The 22,973-nt window shown below is 43.5% G+C and overlaps 1 protein-coding gene across 3 annotated transcripts in view; it reads right to left on the reverse strand.

The window, feature by feature from the left end:
* Positions 1-1,727: 1,727 nt before the first annotated feature.
* Positions 1,728-22,973, reverse strand: part of ITGB6 (integrin subunit beta 6) — a 239,099-nt gene continuing 217,853 nt past the window's right edge. For all 3 annotated transcript variants that reach the window (XM_029605586.1, XM_029605587.1, XM_029605585.1), the window contains 2 exons: positions 13,141-13,307; positions 1,728-8,062 (listed from right to left, as the gene is read on the reverse strand). In XM_029605586.1, coding sequence (XP_029461446.1) covers positions 7,964-8,062; positions 13,141-13,307 — 266 coding nt within the window. In that variant the 3' untranslated portion in view covers positions 1,728-7,963. The remainder of the gene's footprint in view (positions 8,063-13,140; positions 13,308-22,973) is intronic.

Genomic DNA, 22,973 nt, shown 5'->3' on the forward strand with positions numbered 1-22,973 from the left:
ACATACTTTTATGTAGAAACGGATAATTATAGTTTGTGTAACAAGCTTTTTGGTAGTTTTTCCCCAAATGCACAAGAACCAAAGGCTAGGAATAAAATTTAGGAGCAAAATCTATCCAACAGGATATTGATTATACAATAAGAACAATATTCCCTCTAAAGGGCATGGGAGACTGACGATACTTTCCCTCACCATATGTGCTCTGGTTATCCAGCAGTTTGAACCGTGCAAGCTCCCAAAGCCTGCGGGTGCTGCCTGCCCCACATAGCTTAAACAACAGGACAATTGGAATGCATATGGCAGCGTTCTCCCACACATCCAAGAGGGAACATTTGTCAGAACAATTTACCACAGTAAACTGAGTTGTCTGAAAAATTACATTCCACCATCTGGCTAAAAGTCCATAGCACATGTGTGCTTTTAGCTAGTTTAAACAGAGGCATCCCTGGGGGTGTATTTAGGTCAGGAGTGGTAAAACAGCATGCTTAGATGGTATTTTCAAAAGGCAATATGCTGTTATAACCTCCTTTGTGCCACCAGCACAAAGAGGAGGAGCAAAGCATGTGGGCGCTTTCAGTTCATGTAGTTCACATTGGCTTTCAAAGAGAAATCTTGCACCCTGTATAAGCACACATGAAAATTATGCAACACCCCAACTCTTGCATTCTGCTTATCAGACAAGTTATTTCCGTCTATGCCCTTCTCCTCTGCCACCAATTCCTGACTCCATGCTTTCCGCCTGGCTGCATCATGTGCTTGGAATAGATTTCCTGAGCTATTGCATCATGAGCCCTCTCTCGCCTTGTTTAAATCCCATCTAAAAACCCCTCCTTTTTTGAGGCTGCTTTTAAATCTTAAGCCTGATTGTCTGCCTTCAGCCTCATTAACTAATTGTAACCGTTGTCCTACTATCAGAAACTCCCCAAGTATCTTGACCTGTATGTTTGTCTTGATTATATTGTAAGCTCTGTTGAGTAGGGACTGTCTCTTAAGTGTCGTTTCTACAGCACTGTGTACGTCGAGTAGCGTTATAGAAATGTTTAGTAGTAGTGTTAAAAATAAATAAAAACCGGGGACAGTAACGTTTAAACAGTCACGTGGGCGCATATGTATGCAAGTATGCTGACTCACGCCAATGCACACAGCCATTTTATAACAAATGCACATATATATGTGTGTACTGTATAAAATAGGCTGTATCCACATACATATGTGTACAATTTAGTATAGGCGCACATGTGTGTGCAAATGCTGCCTTTACCGCGTAAGTGGAGGAATTTTATATATACGCCAGCGCATTTACCAATTTCCCCAGTTCATTCCCAGTTCGCCCAGGTAAAGGATAGGACTTTCTAACCCTCCTAGTTAAATAGCCTCTCTTTTACCCTGTTAGCCCCAACCCTTAAAACCCTGCTGACTAGCCTAGTTTTTATTGTTTCATGACTTACATGCCATCCATACCAGACGTAAAGGGGAGCCCGGTGCACCTTTGTCCGTGTAAATATGTGCTGGTTTCATCCAAAAATTCAGGAATGACCATGCCCCATCCCTTTTTAAAAAAAATAGTTTTGTGCTCATACCAGGAGAAATGCACGTACTCGCGTGCCTTTTAAAATCCGCGTGGCATACACCCGCCCAACTTCTGCGCATATCTCCCAGCTTTGGTGCGCGTACGGCTTTTAAAATTTTACTTTTTTTACGCATAACATACAAATCTGACAAAACAGTCTTATCAACAATTTTATTTCTGGAGTTTAGTTCATCAATGAACAGAAGTAATTTTACAAACAATGTTTTGATCTACGTCAAGGTCCAGCCTTCAGTCAAAACAGACATCCATTAAAACAGCAGAAGTACTCTTTTTCCCTGATAGTTTTCCAACAACAAAAGAAAAAAATGCTAGAACTCTGAGATAATGAATGATGTGTGGTGGGTTTTCAAATTGTAGAACACACAGGCCTGGATTCACCATTCTTTTGCAGAATGGTGAATCCTGAGAAAGGGGGTGGGGGGGGGAGCGAGCCTGTGAAAGCCCGCAGCCTTCGCACCACTGCGGTGCGCCAGCTGCTGGCTTTCCCACTGAATTGTAACACCATAAAAGGTGTAGTTATTCGGCACACTAGTGCCAATGATAATGTTAGTAACATTATCGCCGGCAGCAAAAACACTGCCCACTCCGCCCCTCCCCGACTCCTCCCCTCCCCCTAATTTGCATCATATCACATGTGAAAAGGCCCTTTTCGCATGCGATATGGCCTTATCCCTAACGCACGCGATAAGGGTTTAGAAAATAACCCTCATAATTTGCTAAACTTCTATAGAAAATTAATAACTATACAGTGAATTGGCATGCATTCTACTGTCTCCAAACAACACATACAGTAATGCAACTTAAATGGTGGTAACTGTTACAGAGGTATCACATGTTATTCCAATTTATTCCAGAGGTACAACTGTATATCAAGACTACAAACATGACTAAACATAATGTAAGCTGGTGATTTATTAAATTGTTCATTTCCCTGCCTGGCTAGGGTAAATTAAACTAGGAAGGTAATAGCCTCTGGCCCCTTTTCTTTTGAACTCAGGAAATGGTAGGACAACAAATGTTCCTTTTGAAAGAAGGGCTATTAACACTTTTTTGGGATGTTATTAAATTCTTTTTATGCCCTTTTGGCTGGAAGCTAATGTTGTAGTATTTGCTAGACTACACCGAACTAAATGGACATTACTGATAAAAGGGGGATACTAGAATTTATTATAATTAATTTTTCTTGGTTCGCCTATGAAGTACTAATTATACTTGAACTGATGAATGGTATATCTTTGCATCAGAGCTTGGAATTGCACTACCTGTCTGGAACCAATGAGAGATTGAATACTAATGAGCCTTTTTAATTAAGTAAAAAAATGGCTGCTTGTGAGAGACAGAGATATACAGGGATGTAGTCATGAGGTAAGAATTTTAAGTTCAGCATCCAGCTGGCTGCTTTGCTTGTAACAAGAGGAAAGCAGTCTCAGGAAGATGTTTTCTTGTAGTTATCCTAAGAAAATTATTAATCCAGTAGTACTGAGATAAATATTTGGTTATTTTGTAGCTTGGGCAAGTAAACTGATTTTTTTTTCTTTTAGATAAACTTTGGTTTGTTTATTTTCAAGTTAGTTGAACAGAATTAGCACAGCCCCTACATCCATTTAGTGTTAGGAAAATTTATTTTCAGAAGCTTTGCTGTGAGACTATTTACAATAGAGAGTTTGCTTCAGTTCAGTGTAAGAACATAAGAACATAAGAAAATGCCATACTGGGTCAGACCAAGGGTCCATCAAGCCCAGCATCCTGTTTCCAACAGTGGCCAATCCAGGCCATAAGAACCTGGCAAGTACCCAGATGAGGTTGTGCAGATTTTATCCAGGAGACAAATGATTGCGGACCCACTAGAGCACTGGAGATGACTGCAGATATCCCAGGCACCAGCAACTGCTTTATTAACCATCTGGACTGCAGAGAAGTTTGTGTAAATTATTCAACAATCACATGAGAGTAAACTGAGAACTTATGCTAATATTCTGGCCAGAATTTAGAAGATAATTTTGAAACCCCAATTTTTTAATTTGCTTGAAGTGAATTGAAATATAAGCAGTGTTTTTTGTTATAAAGTATAAAAGCAAATTTTCTTAATTTTTTAATGCTAATACATTCTTTTACTATAGTGTTGTGTGCTTCTGCTTCCTATAGAATATGAAACTCTAAAAGTGTTATTAAATGTGCATGCACCAATCTTGCTCATGTTACTTGCAATAGTAATATTATGTTTACTTTATTTTATGTTGTTTTTATTTTCTGTTCCAGCCTCTCTGCCCCCATCTCTGGGAGAACTTTTGGTTGTGTAGGCATGTTACACATGCCCATTCTAAATCACACAACTGAGAAGTGGAGTTATTTATGTGGGGTTTATAATAAGTTTCTATTTATTTCCTCTCACTGTTGTGGGCTCATGCTCCTCATTCTTTTCACAGGAGAAGCAGTTGCAGAGGTATGAAAAAGTAGCTGAGGATCCTTATTTAGGTTCTGATTTACTGAAGAATTATTTGCGTATCCTGTGGAATCTGTATGGAGCATGCTATGAGTTTAAGGCATGGGGTTTAAAAAAACAATAATATGGTGAGTTCTGGAGTGGGGCCTAAATCCCCCAGATCAGATCACAATGGTAAAATCAACCCTAATCTCAATATTTCCACATAGCTGAGGTTTTCATGTTTGCAATGTCAAATAACAAATTTACAGTCCAGGAAAATTATTCTCACTTTTCCAAAATTCCTGAAACACTCTTACTTTTATCTCTGTATCCACAAATTATTTAACTATTCCACTTTGATGTTCATGTATGACATTTATTGAACAGTTGGTTTTCTAATCATTATTATTTCATTTTAAAGTAAAATTATTCCAACTATACTTCTCAGTACTAATTACACTTTATGGCCGAATCTAAACAAAGGACTATTTTTCCATCATCTGTAATATAAAACACTGGGTGTTTGAATCTGCAGAGTTAACTGAATTTAAGACAATTATATCCAGCCTGTACTAAATAATACTTCAAATGCATTAAGAGAATTGATAATAGTCATCTTTTATCAAGTCAGAGATTTTATTTTTTCTGGTCAGTTTCCTCCTGCTCCATTTCTTGGCTCCCAGCTCAGTCAGAACTTGCCTGTATTGGGCTAAAGTGCCGGAAGCCTTCATGAGATTTTTTTCCCTTCTATTTATATTCTTCTCCCAACTTGGCCAGGGACCATGTATCAAATGCTCCCCATTTTGAAGTCCTGCAATCCTGGGCCCCATACCTTAATGCTAGTTGTTGCAATTGCACAATGACTGGGACTGTGAATACTGCCTCCGCAGCAGTCAAAATCATTTTCTCTGCATGGCAACACTGCTACCAGACCAGCTTCAGAATATTATTGTTAAACCTACTTTGAAATTGTTTCATCTGTTCCCTTTAATTGCTATGTTGGAAGAGTCACAAACTATACTACAAACTGTGAATCAGATTGGTTCAAGTCAGGCACGATGTCACACTGCATGAACTAATCAGAAATATAGCAGTATATGTGATGTACTCTGACAGCTTTCCAAACATGGCAGGCTGCAGGAGAACGGTACGTGAGTAGCTTAAAGAAATTCTAAATCCACATTTTTAAAAGTTACTGGCTCGCTGGGTAACTTTCGCTCCCCAGGTTGTCCAGGGTTGGGGGAAGCTGCAGAGGCAGGGGGGTGGGGGAGGTGAGTCATGGTCATTGCTTAAAGATGACCCCTAGTGGCCAAATTCAGGGCCCATGATTCCAGGAAGAATTCCTGATGCATGGCCTCCAGCCCAAGACCATCACTTTAATGACCAGACTAGGCACATTTTCATAGAAGATAGAAAATAGGGAAAACATTCAAGGGGGTTTGTGGATGAAAGCTCATGGTACCAAGATCTCAGCCCTGGTTCCAGCTGAACTGAAAGTACAAGTGTTGTGGTTTACCACAACGCAAGGAACAGGAGGGACTATAGGTCAAATAAAATAAAATAAAGCTGTTAATGGATACAGAATTAATAATACTGCTTATGAGATGTATTTTGGAATATTGCATTGTACAAATAGGTACAGTTTTCTGTGTGACAAAGAGAACCATACTATTTCTTCCCTTGCTTTTGACTTTTCTTCTAATTGATAGTATAAAAGGCAAGAGGGAAAGTATTGCATTGCAGTGGGAATGCACTCACGCCTTGGCACAAATAACCCTTCCTGGCAAATAAGGAGCACCAAATGGATCAGGCCACAGTTAGTAGGAGACTATGAACTGCTCCGCTTATCGCTCTGAGGAAGTGTATGAAAAAAGTGGGGTAGGAGAGAAAATGGAAAAGGCAAGGAATTTATTCTTCACTTTCAGTAATGGTTTTTTTTTTTGTGTGGGTTCTGCCTTCTGCCATGTTCTGTCCTGGAGTTTAGCCCTGATAGAACCTCACTGAAGAAATATGTTTCAGGAGGGAGCAGCACCAGGAAATTTCTGGTCTTAACGCAGCAGCTCTGCTGATCAGTACAGGCAGCCCTCCCACTGGGAAGCAGTTGACACGCTGCATCTTTCCCTAGGCAGCAGCTCTTTCTTTGTGCCACTAGAGGGGCTCAGCACGCCTGCAAGGGCTGGGAAGGAAACATGTTTATGGTTCTGGCCCTGATACTAGAGGAAAGCACCCTGCAAATGTCTATTATCAAGGTGGTTTTTTTTTCTCTTTCTCAAAGTGGCTTGCAATTGTTTGGGTGTGGAGCAACACGGTGGACATGGGGAAGGCAACTTTCAAAAGGTTTACACAAGTTTTACTGTGTCACTTTGGGAGTCTCTCCCGGGTAGAGCCAACAAACTCAAAACGTGCTCGTTTAGTGGGGAACACGTTACGCATGTATTTCACAAGCTACGTCATTTTATAAACATTCTTAGGAGTGTTTAGGTCGGGTAGGGGGAGAAAATTACACACATTTTGGATTTTCTAGTAGTTTTTGTCCTGGGCACACTAGCAGGTACAAGTGTGCCCAGGTACTTTTACCCTCATAACTTTAAGCACATTTTTAAACACAAACTAGTTTGTTGTTGAGAATCTACAAAGTTATGAAGGTAAAAATAACCAGGTATTTTGCTCACAAAGCAGATTTTTGAAACTTACTCCCATTTATTTTAAAATGGCAAATACCATAAATTTTATGGCTTTTACAGTGTAAACTTTACTTTAAAGGATACTATTTATGAAAAGAGTCCCATGCAAAACTGCATGTTCTCTAGAAAAAGTAGAAAATCGAAATTCAGTTTTCTGAAAATCTATCTGCATGTTATATGCAACTGAACAGAGTTCTGTGGCACCAAAATTCACATTTCTGCTCATCTTGGTATTACACATGTGACTTGGACATGAAGTAGATTGAAAAGCATTCAACATAAATAGGTGCCAACATCTGTATTTCTATATTTTGTTCAGTATCTGGAATATGTCTTTTTTTCTGTACATATATTGCTCCTGTTAGCAGGAAATTCCTACTCTGGGTTCCCACGAAGACAGGATAGTAATGTCCTATTATTGCTATCTGATAAAGTGGTGCATGGTATGCTACTTTAATGCTTCACTACAACGGTAATGTGAGGTTTCAGGAATTTTTGAGGCCAGCAAACTGGATAAGGGTTGTATAAGATCTCCTCTTTTAGGTATCTAATGTTCTGGAGTGCTTGTCTGAGCCAGACTGTGAAATGCTTCACTTTAAAGGCATTGGAGGTGGCATCACCAGAGCATGCAGAGAGAGAGTTCTTTCCAGTGGGGCTGAATGGTTGTACCACTCTGATTATTGGTGCAGAATGTCTCTTTGGGGAAAAATACCTTAGCAAGCATACTTCATCCTCTTCCCTTGCTTGGTTTTGGGAAATGTATTCCCATGGTATGTATCTGAAGTGATCAATCTTCTACACACCTGCCTCAGTGGGTCTTTAGCACCTTTTCAATTTTGCTACTCAGTAGGGAGAATACATATGCATTCTCTTATTTAAAATATTTGTGGAGACCTGAAAAGTACATTTCTTTAAAAAAAATTCAGAACAGTTAGCTCAGTGAACAGTATAGGGTGAAGGCCAGTATGACCAGCAGAATGTAGACAGTACATCTGATTCATTTCTCCATTTTGAAAATTCCATAGAAACCCTTCTGTAAAATGCTACCTATTCCTTAGTGAACCAGAATCTTCCACAGGTGAGGCTTTCAAACATTGTTCTTAACTCGTGAAGTTCAATACAGTATCTGACTTGCACACAATGCAGCTGTTGTCTCTGAACTACACCATAGCAGCCATTTATTAAGAAACCAAAAAAGCAACATTTAAATAGTGTCATGAAAGTTCTTGTCAGAGAAGCCAAAGTGGCTTAAAAAGTTAAGTGCTAGTAGATATCCACTGTGTCAACCTTCTGCTTTTCTCGATGCTTGTAAGTTACATTTTTAAATGTTGTGGTGGAGCCTCTATACAGTGGATTTGTTCCCTAAAATGAAAGAAAAATTACAGTAATTAAGAGAAATATTTCTCCTGCTAAATATCTGATTGTTAGGTTCATAGAGACCCTTCATATTACAGCATTTCACATCTTTAGGCTTGATAACTCTGGTTTGGGGATGTACTCCTATCATTCCCAGGTCTATTGGGTTTAGCACAAAGGGCCAGATGTACCAATGCCTCTTTTCCCCATTCTGTCTCTGTTAGAGAAATGTTTAGTACATCTGGCCCCAAAGTTATTGGCTGATTCAAGGCATGTATGAGATGAACAGGTCTAGCGGTTCCTCTGGAATGGGTTCAGTCCCTTGGCCTGGGGTGTTTACTTGCATGCAGTTAGGGGGCACAGCCAGCTGACAGACAAATGAGTTTGTAAAACCAAATTCGAGAACTGGGCAGTTTTATTTTGGTTTGTGGCTATTTGTCTAGAGGAAGTGAATGAAATTCTTATGAATTTCCCACTCGCATGTAGTGCTGAAATAAATGTATTAAACCCATCAAATAAAAAGCTAGGAAAAGAGTGGAGGAGTAGCCTAGTGGTAGAGCAGTGGGCTATGAAACAGGAGACCAGGATTTGAGTCCCGCTGTCGCTCCTTGTGACCTTGGGCAAGTCACTTTACCCTCCATTGCCTCAGGTACAAACTTACAGCTCGATACTGTAACGTGCGGTTGGAGATTCCCCGTCTGTAACCCGCTGTGGGCGCACAATTCGGACGCGTAAGGCGATCCTGCGATACAGTCTCCAGTTTCACGCATCCTTAGTGCTTCTTGAAACAGACCCGTAACCCTTTCCGCACCCAGCATGTATATGATATGTAAATGAACGAATTAGCTATTTAATGAACGAATTAGCTATTCCCCTCTGATACTGTGACTCGCGCTCCAATTATCTCCTTTGTAACCCACTATTTTGCCACGTCCTTAACCTGTTAGTTTACCGCCTACCCTCTACCTGGTATTAGTGTGGTGTTCGAACAGCTACGTACCGGACTGCACCATGGACGACCTCCATATATACTAACATTTGTAGCGTAAAGTTGTTATATATATATATATATATATATATATATATATATATAAATACCTGTCACTTTCCGAATCCCCCATCTCCACACGGGCAGGCGGGCGGGCGTGCGGTCATCGAGGCGGCGGCAGGAGCCGGCGGGCACCCGTTCATCCAGGCGGCGGCGGCGGGAGCAGGCGGGCGGGTGGGCGCGCGTTCGATCCAGGAGCCGGCGGGCGGGTGGGCGCGCGTTCGATCCAGGCGGCGGCGGGAGCCGGCGGGTGCGCGTTCGATCCAGGCGGCGGCGGGCGGGTGGGCGCCCGTTCATCCAGGCGGCGGTGGCGGGAGGGCGCCCGTTCATCCAGGCGGCGGCGGCAGGAGCCGGCGGGCGGGTGGGCGCGCGTTCGATCCAGGCCGCGGTGGGAGCCGGCGGGCGGGTGGGCGTGCATTCATCCACGCCTGTGTACGCCCGTGCGATTTCGGCGCTCAAGGCAGTCACATGCTGTGACATCAAGCGTCGTGACGTCAAGCCTTGAGCACCGAAATCGCACGGGCGTACACAGGCCGCCGCAGCCTGGATGAATGCACGCCCACCCGCCCGCCGGCTCCCACCGCGGCCTGGATCGAAAGCGCGCCCACCCACCCGCCGGTTCCTGCCGCCGCCTGGATAAACGGGCACCCACCCGCCCGCTCCCGCCGCCGCTTGGATGAACGGGCGCCCACCCGCCCGCCGTTGCCTGGATCGAAAGCGCGCCCACCCGCCCGCCGGCTCCCGCCACCGCCTGGATCGGACGCGTGCTCACCCGCCCACCGGCTCCCGCCGCCGCCTGGATCGAACGCGTGCCCACCCGCCCGCCGGCTCCCGCCGCAGCCACCTGGATGAACGGGCGCCCACCCGCCCGCCACCGCCTGGATCGAACGCGCGCCCACCCGCCCGCTGGCTCCCGCCGCCGCCTGGATCGAACGCGCGCCCGCCGGTTCCCGCCAGTAAGTTTACTTTTTTTTTTACACTTTATTCCCTTTTGTTTTAATTTTCGCCCTGCGCCTTGCTTCGGGAGGGGGGGAACCATCCACTTCCTGGTACCTGTCATTTCAAATGTCACTTGAAATGACATTTGAAATGACAGGTACCAGCGCACCCAGGATACTGTATAGGCGCTGTATTAAGCGCCTATACAGTAAAATTCGTTGTGCGGGCCTAACGCTTCCCTAACGCTTCGCAGACGCGGCTTGCATTTGCAAGCAATTTACATAGAGTATCGAGCGGTATGTAAAGAGAACTGTGCGTGCGGGGAACGAGGGTGCGCCCGGCACTGCCGCACTCTTTCTAACGCGGCCTTACAGTATCGACCTGTTAGATTGTGAGCCCTCTGGGGATAGGGAAATCCCTACAGTACCTGAATGTAATCCACTTTGAAGTGCTGAAAAAAAAAGTATGAAAAGCAGAATAAAAATAAAAAGAATGGGAAGTTAATGAAATCTGTGGATTTCTGTGAGCATGTGAATGGACAATTTCAGACACCATTACAAAATATGAAATCAACTATTTGGGCCTGTGTGCACAAATATCTATTAATTCTTTTATTCATATGAACACATTTAACAAAGATGATGTGATTCAGTTAAGTAAACCTAATTATTAACCTACCCTTACTGCCAGCCCTTAGCAGGTCTGTTTTGTCTTTTTTGGGATCTGACACATTCCTCTTGAGAGAATGCTGCACAGATCTGGGGAACATGCCCTGTAATTCTGCACCTGAAAGAGATTTATCATCCCAAGGCTCTGCATTTTTCCCATGGAGATGAAATGGGAGACTTCCCTCAGTTCATGCTGCCTCTCACATGCTCTGCTGAAATCCATCTGCCATGATTTGATTTACACATATGGCTGAGGCCACTGACAAAAGCTGCCAGGAATCTGCATTTTTTTGTGTATTCGTTAGTATGGAAAGGAATAAAGGGGGTGGAGGAACAGCCTGTTGACTCAGTGACAGCCCCTGGCTTGATCCACCAAGTCGAGTCTTTTGCTGCATGGGTCAGATGGGGCTAGAGATGCTGTGAGGGAGTTCTGGTCATCGCTCATGGGTGACACCTAATGGCAAGACTTGATGCCCATGATTTCAGGGTTCCAGGATGAGCCCTGGTGTATGGCCCCAACGGAAGCATTGTCACTGCGATGACTAGACTAGGTATGTTGTGGGGACAGGAAGGGGCTATAATAGGGGAAAAATCCCTAGGCATGAAGGTTTATGGCACCAGCTCCTCGGGTCAGAAAAAGAAGGGAATAAGGGGCACAATAACTGTGAAACTTGTCTGTTAAGAACCTCAGAAAAATACCGTACCTGATAAATGTTAGATTTTACCTAGTGCATAACATAAAACCATACTGATCCACTACACCCAGACTGAGAACTGATGGCACTGTCATCAGTGTAGGAAATGGCATTTGAACCACAATATATTTACTAATCCTTCTTCAACCTACTTCTTAATTTACTCATATTCTTTCCTACACCATTCATACAGTATTTACTCTTACTCAAACCACTTCATTTTGGGAACAAGTAATTCAACCTTATACTATCGCATATGCCAGGACAGCACCTGTATTGTATTCCAAAAGCCTGTGGGCCAGTAGTTTGTGATCGGACAGATGGGTTATTGTTGCGACCGTCGCTGCCCGACGGCTTCACTCCGCCTACCTTTCCTTTATTGCGACTCCTCCTGCTCCTCATGGACGCCTGGCTGCCACGGCGTCCATCTGCCGTCCTCTCCGGCGTCCCCGGACCGGCTTGGGCGCTGCCTCCCACCATGCTCTTCAGGTACTTTAGGGTGCGCGTGCCGCGCAGCCCTCATTCTTATTTCCTCATTGGCGCGTTCCTCAGGGGCGTCCCCCTGTGATGACGTCATGCTGCCCGGATATTTAATCCTACTGTTTATTGCTAGCCGTTGAGTTAGCAAGGGTGATCTTACGGATGGGATTCGCTCTCCACACCCAGCTACTCTGCCTTCCAACTCCTAATGGACTCTTTCTGCTAACGGGGTACCCGCTCCTCGGGGGCCTCATTGTTTCTTTCAGGTTGCTATCAGGTAACCGGTACTCGCTCCTCGAGGGCCCGTGTTCCCTGACTTGCTGCCTGCATCTATCTCCTCTTCTTCTTGGGAGAATTCGCTACAGACACCATCAGTGAGTAATACTATCATCCACTCCTCAGAGCTGTCTCCCTGGAACCAGGTACTCGCTCCTCGAGGGCCTGCCTCCGTTCCAGCGCCAGTGCCATCTCCTATATGGAACCGCAGTGTGAGTACTTTGCCAACGAGTCTCTCTGCTCCCTGGGATCTGGTACTCGCTCCTCGAGAGCTAGGTCTCCCTATCTCGGGGCTTCTCCATATTTGGGACTCTGTGAATGTTCTATTGTATTCACTTTCTCAGTTCTCTCCACTACAGCACTGCTACCGGAGAAACCGCTGTTCCAGCGCCCTTGGGAATACTAGCCCAGCCAGGTGGCTTCTCAAACTGTCTAAATAAAGAACTATCTGTGTTTGTGTATCCAGAGCTGAGCCTGACCTGTGGCCCCCTCACGGGACTTCCCCCATGGGCGTGGTCAGCTGCCACAGTGTCCAAGGGTGCACCCAAACCTCACGAACTATAACAGTTATGAAGGCTGCATGACAACACTGGAGCCCACATCATAAGAAAGCCAGAGCTTACTAATTGCAAAAAGATTCCCAACGACAACATTTCCACTGTTTAGAGATGTGTTCAAAAGAGTTGTTTTTGTATTGGGTTCCATGATCAGAGAAACCCATCATGGCAACCAGAGTTTAATGAGCTTTGTTAGCTGAATGGTGGAGTCTTGTGTCACTACCAACATATGATTTTTCAGCAACAGACTGGTAGTGGAGGTGGGCATGGGAGATTTAGACTCATATACAAGTGAGACTATCTATAGTCATTGCTGCCTGTTGTGCCCTTAACTTTGTACTACTCTCATGGCTCACCCAAAGTGCTGCAGCTGAATGATTTACCAAATTATAGAATAAAGGTGAGTGAATATATTACTTACTGTTTCCCATTTGGCCTTTGATCTTTCTGCTTCAAATTTGGCAACTTCTTTACGATCATGAAGAGATACAAGCAACTTCCATATACAAAGTAGCACAAAACCAATAAGGAGAATGGCGAGAGAAACCCCTAGAATTATCATAGGAATGTTTGGAGGTTCTGGGCAATCTGTAAAAAGAAAGCAGAGCTGTCAGCGACCAGCCTTGCAATATAACTGGTGATGGTGGATGCAGATAGCGAGTGTGCGCACAAAACATCCCTAGAACCAGAGGTGGAACAAGATATTTTTGCACCTGGAGCAAGTTTCCTGAACTGTTACACAAGCAAGGCAAAACCAATCCTGCAATTTTTATTGTATTTTTACAGATCTTTACTTTATATGGTATTTGCATTCTGGGACACACAGTACAGCTTTGTTCTTGATTAAATTGAAATAAAAATAAATACATTTTCATATGTAAATTTGTTTGTTCATTTTCCTTTTTTTGTTTTGTTTCTTTTTGCTTAATTTACTTTTGTCAATCAGTCAAAAAGTGCATTTGCTTTAGTGATACTGTGGGAATTGCTCTGGGCAGACAGCAGCAGTCATTGCAGTTGATTGAGGCCGAAATCTGGTGAGCTCTTTACACCCCTTTGGGCCTGTGGTTCACACCGCCCTAGGTTCGCCACTGCCTAAAGCTAAGGACCATGCTGTTTATACTGCTTTCCAGCAAAGAAAGAAAGGAATGAATCTATAATTTAGCCATACATTAAGATCACATTTCTGAAGATCTAAAATGGCATCAAATGGGCAAGATGCACCTTTATTTATTTATTTATTTACTTATTTATTAGGTTTTTCTATATCGGTGTTGGTACATACCTTCACACCGGTTAACAAAATTTCATAAATGAATAATAACATAAAATTACATGAAAAGAAGATAAAATACAATACACTTCATAAAACAACAAATCAGTCAAGCTCTCAAAATGTAATCTGGTTTTCAGTGCTTAAAGATCTCTTGTGTTAATACCTACCAAAGAAAAGAAAGCGTTAACTTGTATTTACTAGGGATGTGCATTCGTTTTCAACGAATGTGCAATCCACAATGCATAAGTCCCTGCTCGTTTGATTCGTGGGTTTGCAAAACGCATGGCGATCCCCCACGTATAAAACCTATCATATTAGTTTCATTCTTTTGGTTCGCAGTGATTTCTTAGCGGCCATTTGAAATAGGAGAAGGCCATGTGGGAGTATCCATAAGGAAATCCAGCCCTTTCCTGTGAGTCAAAAGTGACCTCACAACCCTGTCATAGAGTGGGTCAGACAGGTTGGCAAGGAGACAAGAATGCAACCTATCAGAGCTAAGCATTTTTCTAATGCAGCCAATCACCACGCTCACTCAGTGCTCTGTGACGCTGTTCCTGATGACGCTGTACTATTTCTACCTTAAGTGCGCGGCGTGCCACGCTCTTTCTTTGCAGGAGTTGTCCAGGGAGGTGGCTTTACTCAGAGCTAGTCTGTCTCAAATCTGTATTCAATTGCTAGCTACTTTGATAGAATTTTTCATTGAAAAAGATATTTGTTCATTTTTGCTGCAGTGCCAGCCAGCCAGGCTTCTTTTGACTACACTTTTTTTTTATTGAACTCAGATGGTCTCTCTGTCTCTCCCACAGAGACAATCTGCCAGCAGTGGCATTTTGCAGGTTTTGGGAGGTGTGGGTGGGAGATAGCGTGAGTTGGGATTTTCAAACAAGAAGCAGAATCACTAGGAATTGTGCTTGCTCAGGCTTCCAGTCAAGTCTTTTCTCTGCTGTTTCATTTTTTTGTGCACACAGAGCAGTCTCAGTTGTAGCATACATCAAGGCACTGCACTGCGTCTGTGGGCAGTTTTGCAAATTCACATATATTAGGACAGCAGTGCTCTTTTAAGCCAAATCCCCAGTAGGCCTCTTTTGTAGTTACAAGTTTGGTGCGTGCACATATAGCAGTCTCAGTTGTAGTGTACATCAAGGCACTACATCATGCGTCTGTGGGCAGTTTTGCAGACTTGCATATATTGGGACAGCAGTGCTCTTTTAAGCCAAATCCACAGTAGGCCTCTTTTGTAGTTTCATGTTTGGTACATGTACATTCAGCGGTCCCAGTTGTAATGTACATCAAGGCACTGCATCATGCATCTGTAGGCAGTTTTGCAGACTCATATATATTGGGACAGCAGTGCTCTTTTAAGCCAAATCCCCAGTAGGCCTTTTTTGTAGTTACAAGTTTGGTGCGTGCACATACAGCGGTCTCAATTGTAGTGTACATCAAGGCACACTGCATCGTGCGACTATGGGCAGTTTTGCAGACTCACATTTACTGGGAGAGCAGTGCTCTTTTAAGCCAAATCCCCAGTAGGCCTCTTTTGTAGTTACAAGTTTGGTGCATGCACATACCGTGGTCTCAGTTGCAGTGTACATCAAGGCACTGCACCATGCGTCTGTGGGCAGTTTTCCATACTCACATATATTGGGACAGAGGTGTTCATTCACCAATAAAAGAAATAATTCTTTTAATTGAAATGCCTAGTAGGCAGTGACATTAAATCCATGATATCAGGAAAAGGTAGATGTGGTTGAGTGATTGATACTGTCAGAGGAGGCACTTCAAAAGGCAGTGCCAATCCCCCATTAAAGTTAAAAAGGAAGCTGTTCCAATCTAAAATCTCTGGAGGGTCAGGCAGTTCCATCCAGAAAAAAATGAAAATGAAAGATGATGCTCCGCCACCACCTGCTTCTGATCCTGTAGTATTGGAGGTGAGGGAAGGGGAGGCTGAGTCATGTAAGACAAAAAGGCGAGACCCAAAAAGCAGCAGTGTGACTGCAGACTCGACTTAGCGTTGAAAATGCAGTGTAGACACAGTTTGCTTCTGGTTCCGATGAAGAATCATCTTGTGTGGGATTCTTATCATCAGATATGGAAGAAGTAATAGCTGAAGAAGGTTTAGGAGGATTAATTAGTTCTGTCTTAGCCTCCACTTCAGTGCTGCAGGGGAGAGATAAAACTGATAATGATGAGGAGGAAGAGCAGTCAGAGTGTGACTGATGCCCTGGCATTGCTTCTCAGGGTGCACCCATTAATTCAACTCCAGTGCCAGCATCAACCCCGAAGGCTAAAGAGAAGGGATCACGAAAGAAATCTGCGATCTGGAGCCACTTTAAAGTGACGGAGGACCCACGTCTTGCTCAGTGTAATTACTGTGCCAGGGCTATTAGCAGAGGCAAGCAAATGGGACATCTAACTAGTTTTGGCATGATGCATCATATGCAGAAGGAAAACCCAACAGTACTGCCATCTGGGGATGGTGGCAGTACCAGTCAGGGGACTCCTTGTTCCAGGCAGCGTAAAGTGGTTGAAAAGGAGGAAAGTCACTCCATGCCCTCAGCCCCTTCTAGCAGTCAGGAGGCAGGCCAACATCCTCTGCCAATTGTCAGAAGCGACAACCCACCATGGAGGAAATGGTGTGGTGTTCGGTAACGCTAACCCGGGGAAGGAGGCAGACAGCCTCAAAAGTTGTAACCAGGAGCATCGGGGAAATGATTGCCCTTGATGACCAGCCCTTGCAGGTAGTGGAGAATGTGGGTTTCAAGCATTTGCTGAAGGTCTTAATTCCAAATTACAAAGTCCCCTCCAGAACCATATTTAGCAGAAAGGTCATCCCCAGCCTGTACAATCAGTGTCGCAGTCTCATCCAAGCGCTGCTAGCTAAGGCACAGGGGAGTGTGCATTTCATCTGTGATATCTAGGCCACCATGAATGTTGCACACTCTTACCTCTCCCTGATAGCACACTGGTGGGACCTGGCCAGGGCAGGCAGCAGCTCTATTAGTGAACAAGTATCAGGGTGGAGGTGGGCTTTACTGCACACCCACCTGATGGACGACGCCCATACCTCAGCCGGTAGGTTCTCTATTGTGGCCAAGATGGAAGTACCCATGCAGCTGGGCCATGGGCAGCTGTCCCAAGAAGAGCGCCTCTGGTGGAGACAAACAGGTCTGTGTCTGTATTGCGGAGCACCTGGCCACCATCTACAGGTCTGTCCTTTGTACTGGCGCCCTCCACACAGAAGAAATTGAATTACTGGTACTGGAGAAATCCATTCACCCAGTAGTCTTAGGACTACCCTGGCTCCAATGTCACTCTCCTCAATTTGATTGGGGGTTGCTCCTGCTGGTGAAATGGGGTCCCACCTGACATCAATCTTGTCTACGTAAAGTGGTGCCACCACCTGTGGTTCCTTTGGCAGCCACCTCTTCGGGTATACCCGCTCCTTTTGTGGATTTTGATGACGTATTTTCTAAGCAAAAAGCAGACCTTCTATCACCTCTTTGCAGGTTTGACTGACCCATTAAACTCCTGCCAGGGACCATGCCTCCCCGAGAGGGCGTACTTACCCTCATGTCTCTTCCCGAGACAAAGGCCATGATAGAATACATTCAAGAAAACCTAGCGAAGGGGTTCATCCGTCCTTCCACCTCTCCTGCTGGCGCAGGATTCTTCTTCGTGACAAAGGGTGGGTCTCTCAGGCTGTGTATCGACTACTGTGGCCTGAATGCGATTAGCTGCAAAGACAAGTACCCTCTGCCTTTGATCTTGGAACTATTTGATCATCTACATGGGTCCTCCATATTCACCAAGTTGGACTTATGTGGGGCGTACAACTTGATGCGGATTCACCCTGATGATATCTGGAAGACCGCTTTCAACACCCATGATGGGCATTACGAATATCTGGTAATGCCCTTCGGCCTCTGTAACGTGCCTGCAGTATTCCAACAAATGATGAAAGAAATTTTCAGAGACCTACTATACCCCAAGGGGGTAATTTTCAAAGGAGTTACGCATGTAAATGTGACATACTATCGTAGCAATTTGCAAAAGCTATTTACTCGAGTAAAGTGCACTTACTTGAGTAAATCCTATGGACAATTCAATGGCATATATTGTAGCAATTTTGAAAAGCCCACTTACTTGAGTAAAGTGTATTTACTCGAGCAAAAACCAGTTTTGCTCGAGTAAATGCTTTTGAAAATCTGGCCCCAAGGTTGTGACATATCTTGATGACATCCTTGTCTTTTCCAAGAATCTGGCTACACACCGCACTGACGTTCGAATGGTCCTTCAACTCCTTCGTGAGAATCACTTATTCGCAAAATTGGATAAGTGTTTATTTGAGAAATCCAGCCTGCCTTTCCTCGGGTACATCATTTCTCAACAAGGGTTTTCTATGGATCCCGCTAAACTCAAGGGAATCCAAGATTGGCCGCATCCCATGAGCCTTAAGGCACTCCAATGATTCTTAGAATTCTCAAATTACTATCGTCATTTTATTCCACATTATTCAACCTTGGCAGCCCCTCTGACTGCATTGATTCGTAAGGGCCAAGAAACTTAACACTGGACTCTGGAGGCTATTACAGCCTTTTATCGCCTCAAAGAATCCTTCCTAGCTGGTTCCTGTCTCCACTATCCAGACCCAAACCGCCCCTTCCTGGTTGAGGTGGATGCTTCTGCGATTGGGGCTGGGGCAGTCCTGAGCCAACGCTCCGCTTCGGGATCTGTAGTCCCATGTTCATTCTACTGCCACAAGTTCTCTTCAGCGGAACAAAATTATTGTATCAGATATTTCGAGTTACTTGCCATCAAACTTGCTCTTGAAGAATGGTGCCCCTGGTGAGAGGACACTCAACACAAGTTTGTTGTATTCACTGATCACAAGAATCTGGAACATTTGAGCCATGCCCAACATCTTAATGCCCGCCAGGCCCGATGGGCATTATTCTTTTCCAGGTTAAATATTGAACTTCGTTACCGTCCAGCTGGGAAAAACCTCTGGGCGGATGCCCTATCACACTCATTTGAGCCTGAAGATACTCCAGAAGAACCCAGTCATATAATAGATCCAGCCTGTATTTGCTTGTCATAGGACAGCTTGTATTTGCTTGTCAGAGGACAGCCTATGTCCTGGACTTGGTTTATTCAGGCTTTGGCCTGCTCTTGCTTGGGCACCCCTTGTCTGACTTTGTTCCTTTGGTGCTTGGGTCTCCAGGACACTAGCTTGTCCAGTACAAGACTGTAACATATCTCTACTGCTGTATCTGGGCTGACTTGCATCCCTCCATCAACGACGACATATGGAGAGCCACCTGTCCAGCTGGCCCCAGTACCCAAAGGCTCAACCCACGGGGAACGAGGGCTGGTATTGGTGAAGTTTCAACTGGCCTCCGTCCCTCAGCCCACTTCGCCTACAGATGGTGGGGACCTACGGGTTGTGCCAATCCCACCTCGGCCCAAGGGTCCACCTCTGGTGCAACATCTGCAATTTCATTTTTCAGTTCTTTCAACATTCTGGGATATATATACCATCTGGTCCAGGTAATATGCTGCTCTTTAGTTGTCAATTTTACTTATTATATCTTCCAAGTTCACTGAGATTTGTTTCAGTTCCTCTGAATCATCACGTTAAATATCATTTCTGGCATGGGTATCTCCCTTTATATCTTTTTCAGTAAAGACTGAAGCAAAGAATTTGTTTAGTCTTTCCACTATGGCCTTGTCTTCCCTAAGTGCCCCTTTTTTCCTCTTGATCATCTAGTGGTCCATCTGACTCCCTTGCAGGCTTTCTGCTTTGAATGTACCTGAAAAATGTTTTATTATGAGTTTTTGCTTCCATGGCAAACTTCTTTTCAAATTCTCTCTTTGCATTTCATATCAATGTTTTGCATCTAACTTCCCAGTGCTTGTTTCCTGTTTTCTTCATTTGGATCCCTTTTTCATTTTATGAAACATGTTCTTTTAGCTATAATAGCCTCTCTCACCTCCCTTTTAACCATGCGGGTAGTTGTTTAGCCTTTTGTTCACTTTTAAAATGCATGGAATACATCTGGTCTGGACTTCCAAGATGATATTTTTAAACAAACTCTTAACCTTGGTAGCTGCTCCTTTCAGTTTTTTTCCTAACCATTTTCCTCATTTTATCATGGTCTCCTTTTTGAAAGTTAAATGCTATTGTAATAGGGATTTTTTTTAGTGTCTTCCCTCCAGTTATTAATTCAAATTTGATCATGTTATGATCATTATTGCCAAGGGGCCCCAAATTCTGTGTTCCACTAAGGACAAGGTCTATAATAACCACCCCCCGCTTGTTGGTTCTTGTACCATCTGCCCCATGAAGTATTTCATTAGGAACTTTACCTTCTTAGCATGTCCTAATGTGACATTTATCCAATCAATTCTGTGGTAATTGAAATCACCCATTATAACTGTATTGCTAATTTTGTTAGCTTCCCTAATTTCTGTTAGCATTTTATTGTCTGCCTGTACACTCCAGCCAGTTGGACTGTAATATACCTCCAACGCTATTTTATCCCCCTTTTTACATGGAATTTTTATCTATAATGATTCTACAGAGCATTTTGTTTCCTGTTTGACACAATGCCCTCTTTAATATATAGTGGCACCCCTCTACCAGTTTTATCCATCCTATCATTGTAATATAATCACTGGTATCACAATGTCCCCAGTTGGTTATCCTCCTTCCACTAGGTCTCTGAGATGACAATTATATCTACTTCTTCATTCAGTGCTACAAGTCTAACTCTCCCATCTTATTTTTCAGGCTTCTGGCATTTGTATACAGACATTTCAAAGTATGTGTTTTGTTTGAATTAACAACTTGCATATCAATTGAGAGAGGTAGCTTGGAATCTTTCAACTGTCTGTTCTTTACTTAACAGCACATGGGACACCTTTTTGCATTAATTGCATCCTCTCTGTCGGGAAGCTCTAACTTCCCTATTGTGTTGGTATCCTTCAAAGATACATCTTTCTGAACCATGCGTTCTGGAGTGACTGTCAGCTTTCCCCCATCATCTAGTTTAAAAACTGCTCTATCTCCTTTTTAAAGGTTAGTGCTAGCAGCCTGGTTCCACTTTGGTTAAGGTGGAGCCCATCCTTTTGGAAAAGGCAACTCTTTCCCCAAAATGTTGTCCAGTTCCTAACAAACTTAAAGCCCTCTTCCCTGCACCATCATCTAATCCACACATTGAGACTCTGGAGCTCTGTTTGCCTCTGGGATCCTGCACATGGAATGGGAAGCATTTCTGAAAATGCCATCCTGAAGTTTCTGGATTTCAACTTTCTACTTAAGAACTTAAATTTGGCTTTCAGAACCTCCCTCCTGCACCTTCCTACATCATTGGTGCCCACATGTATGAAGACAGCTGGCTCCTCCCCAGCACTATGTAAAATTCTATCTATGTGCAACAGGCAGGCAAGTTACTAAGTGATCTTCATGTCCACCAGTCACTCAGCTATCTAAATTCCTAATAATTAAATCACCAACTACACTGGCCATCCAAATCCTTCCCTCCTGGGAATGTATCCCGGAGACATAGCCTTGATGCAAGATTATACTACATTACCTTGAGAGCAGGTCCCAGCTACAGGATTGCTTCCTGGCATACCAAGTGATGCTCTCCTTCCAGGTGACCTTTCTCCTCCAAGGTATCAGAGAAGCTGCTGAGTGGAGGTGGGACTGCTCTACTATATCCCTGAAGGTCACCTCTTCCATGATCATTAAAGTCTTGCTCAGTGTTAGCTCTTTTAGCCCCTGAATATTCAGAAAGAGCAAGTAGCCTTGTTTTTCCCCTGGTGTTTTATTCTTAGCAGTGTCAGATATGAGCTCTTCAAAGATTTATGAGGGAGCTGTTGCTCCAAAGATGCACCTGGGTCAGAACCTGTTGAAGCAGCTCAAACATCCAGGGCTGAAAGTGAACCTAACCTGAGCCAAAATGCTGTGGGTGCATCTATGGTTTTTCTCCAGGATTTTGAACCAGTTAAACACTGGAGACATTGGTAATATGATATTTGATCAGAAAACCATGAAAACTTCAAGTTTTGGGCTCTCCAGTAAACAACATCTTAGAGCAGGTATGGAGGACCATATTGAAACTGGAAGCTGAGGTGTCTTTTAAAGTAACCATCCTAAGCATTACGATGCAAGTTCTGAAAACTAACTTGTCTGCACAGGCTAATAATATACTTAATACTGACAAAACCTAGAAATTTGAGGGGCAGTTGACATCACTTCAAGCGATGAACATTGCTCTTGACAGCCAGACAGTATTACATACATATGATAAAGCAGGAGCAGACATCCAACCAACTAATTTGCTTAATTGATTAACACACCCTTGAACAGTGCCAGCATGTAGAACAGAATGGTAGCTGGACAGGATCTATTCTAGGACATGGTTTTTCAATATATTTTTTAGCAATATGGCAGAGGGATTTAATGGAAAAATGCTTGTTTGAATAAGATAGAAAAAAAAACTGTAACAGTGTAAGGGTGAATAAAACCCCAAAGACTTGAATAGTCAAGGGTTTGGAAAAAAGCTTCTGTGCTAAAAATAATGTAAAGTCATGCATTTAAAATGCAAAAATCCACTAACTACATATCATTTAGAAGGACAAGAAATGGACATTTTTATCTAAGAAAGAGATAAAGGGATAATCAGTACTAATGACCTGACTGTAACAGTCAATGTAATAAAGCAATTGAGAGAGCTACTGTTATGCTTGATTGTATAAGTAGAGGTATCATCTGTAGGAAAAAGGAGATAATATTGCTCATACAGAGAGAGGCTTAAGACACTCAAAATGTACTCGTTGGAGGAAAATGAACCTGATAAAAACATTCAAATATTTGATAGGCCTCAATAAATTACAGGAAGATGAAACTTTCAATTAAAAAAGATTCAGCTCCCAGCTTTATCAGAAGGAGATTAAATTCTCATTACAGTATCCTG

Source organism: Rhinatrema bivittatum, chromosome 6 (assembly GCF_901001135.1).
Source record: "Rhinatrema bivittatum chromosome 6, aRhiBiv1.1, whole genome shotgun sequence".
NCBI lineage: Eukaryota > Metazoa > Chordata > Amphibia > Gymnophiona > Rhinatrematidae > Rhinatrema > Rhinatrema bivittatum.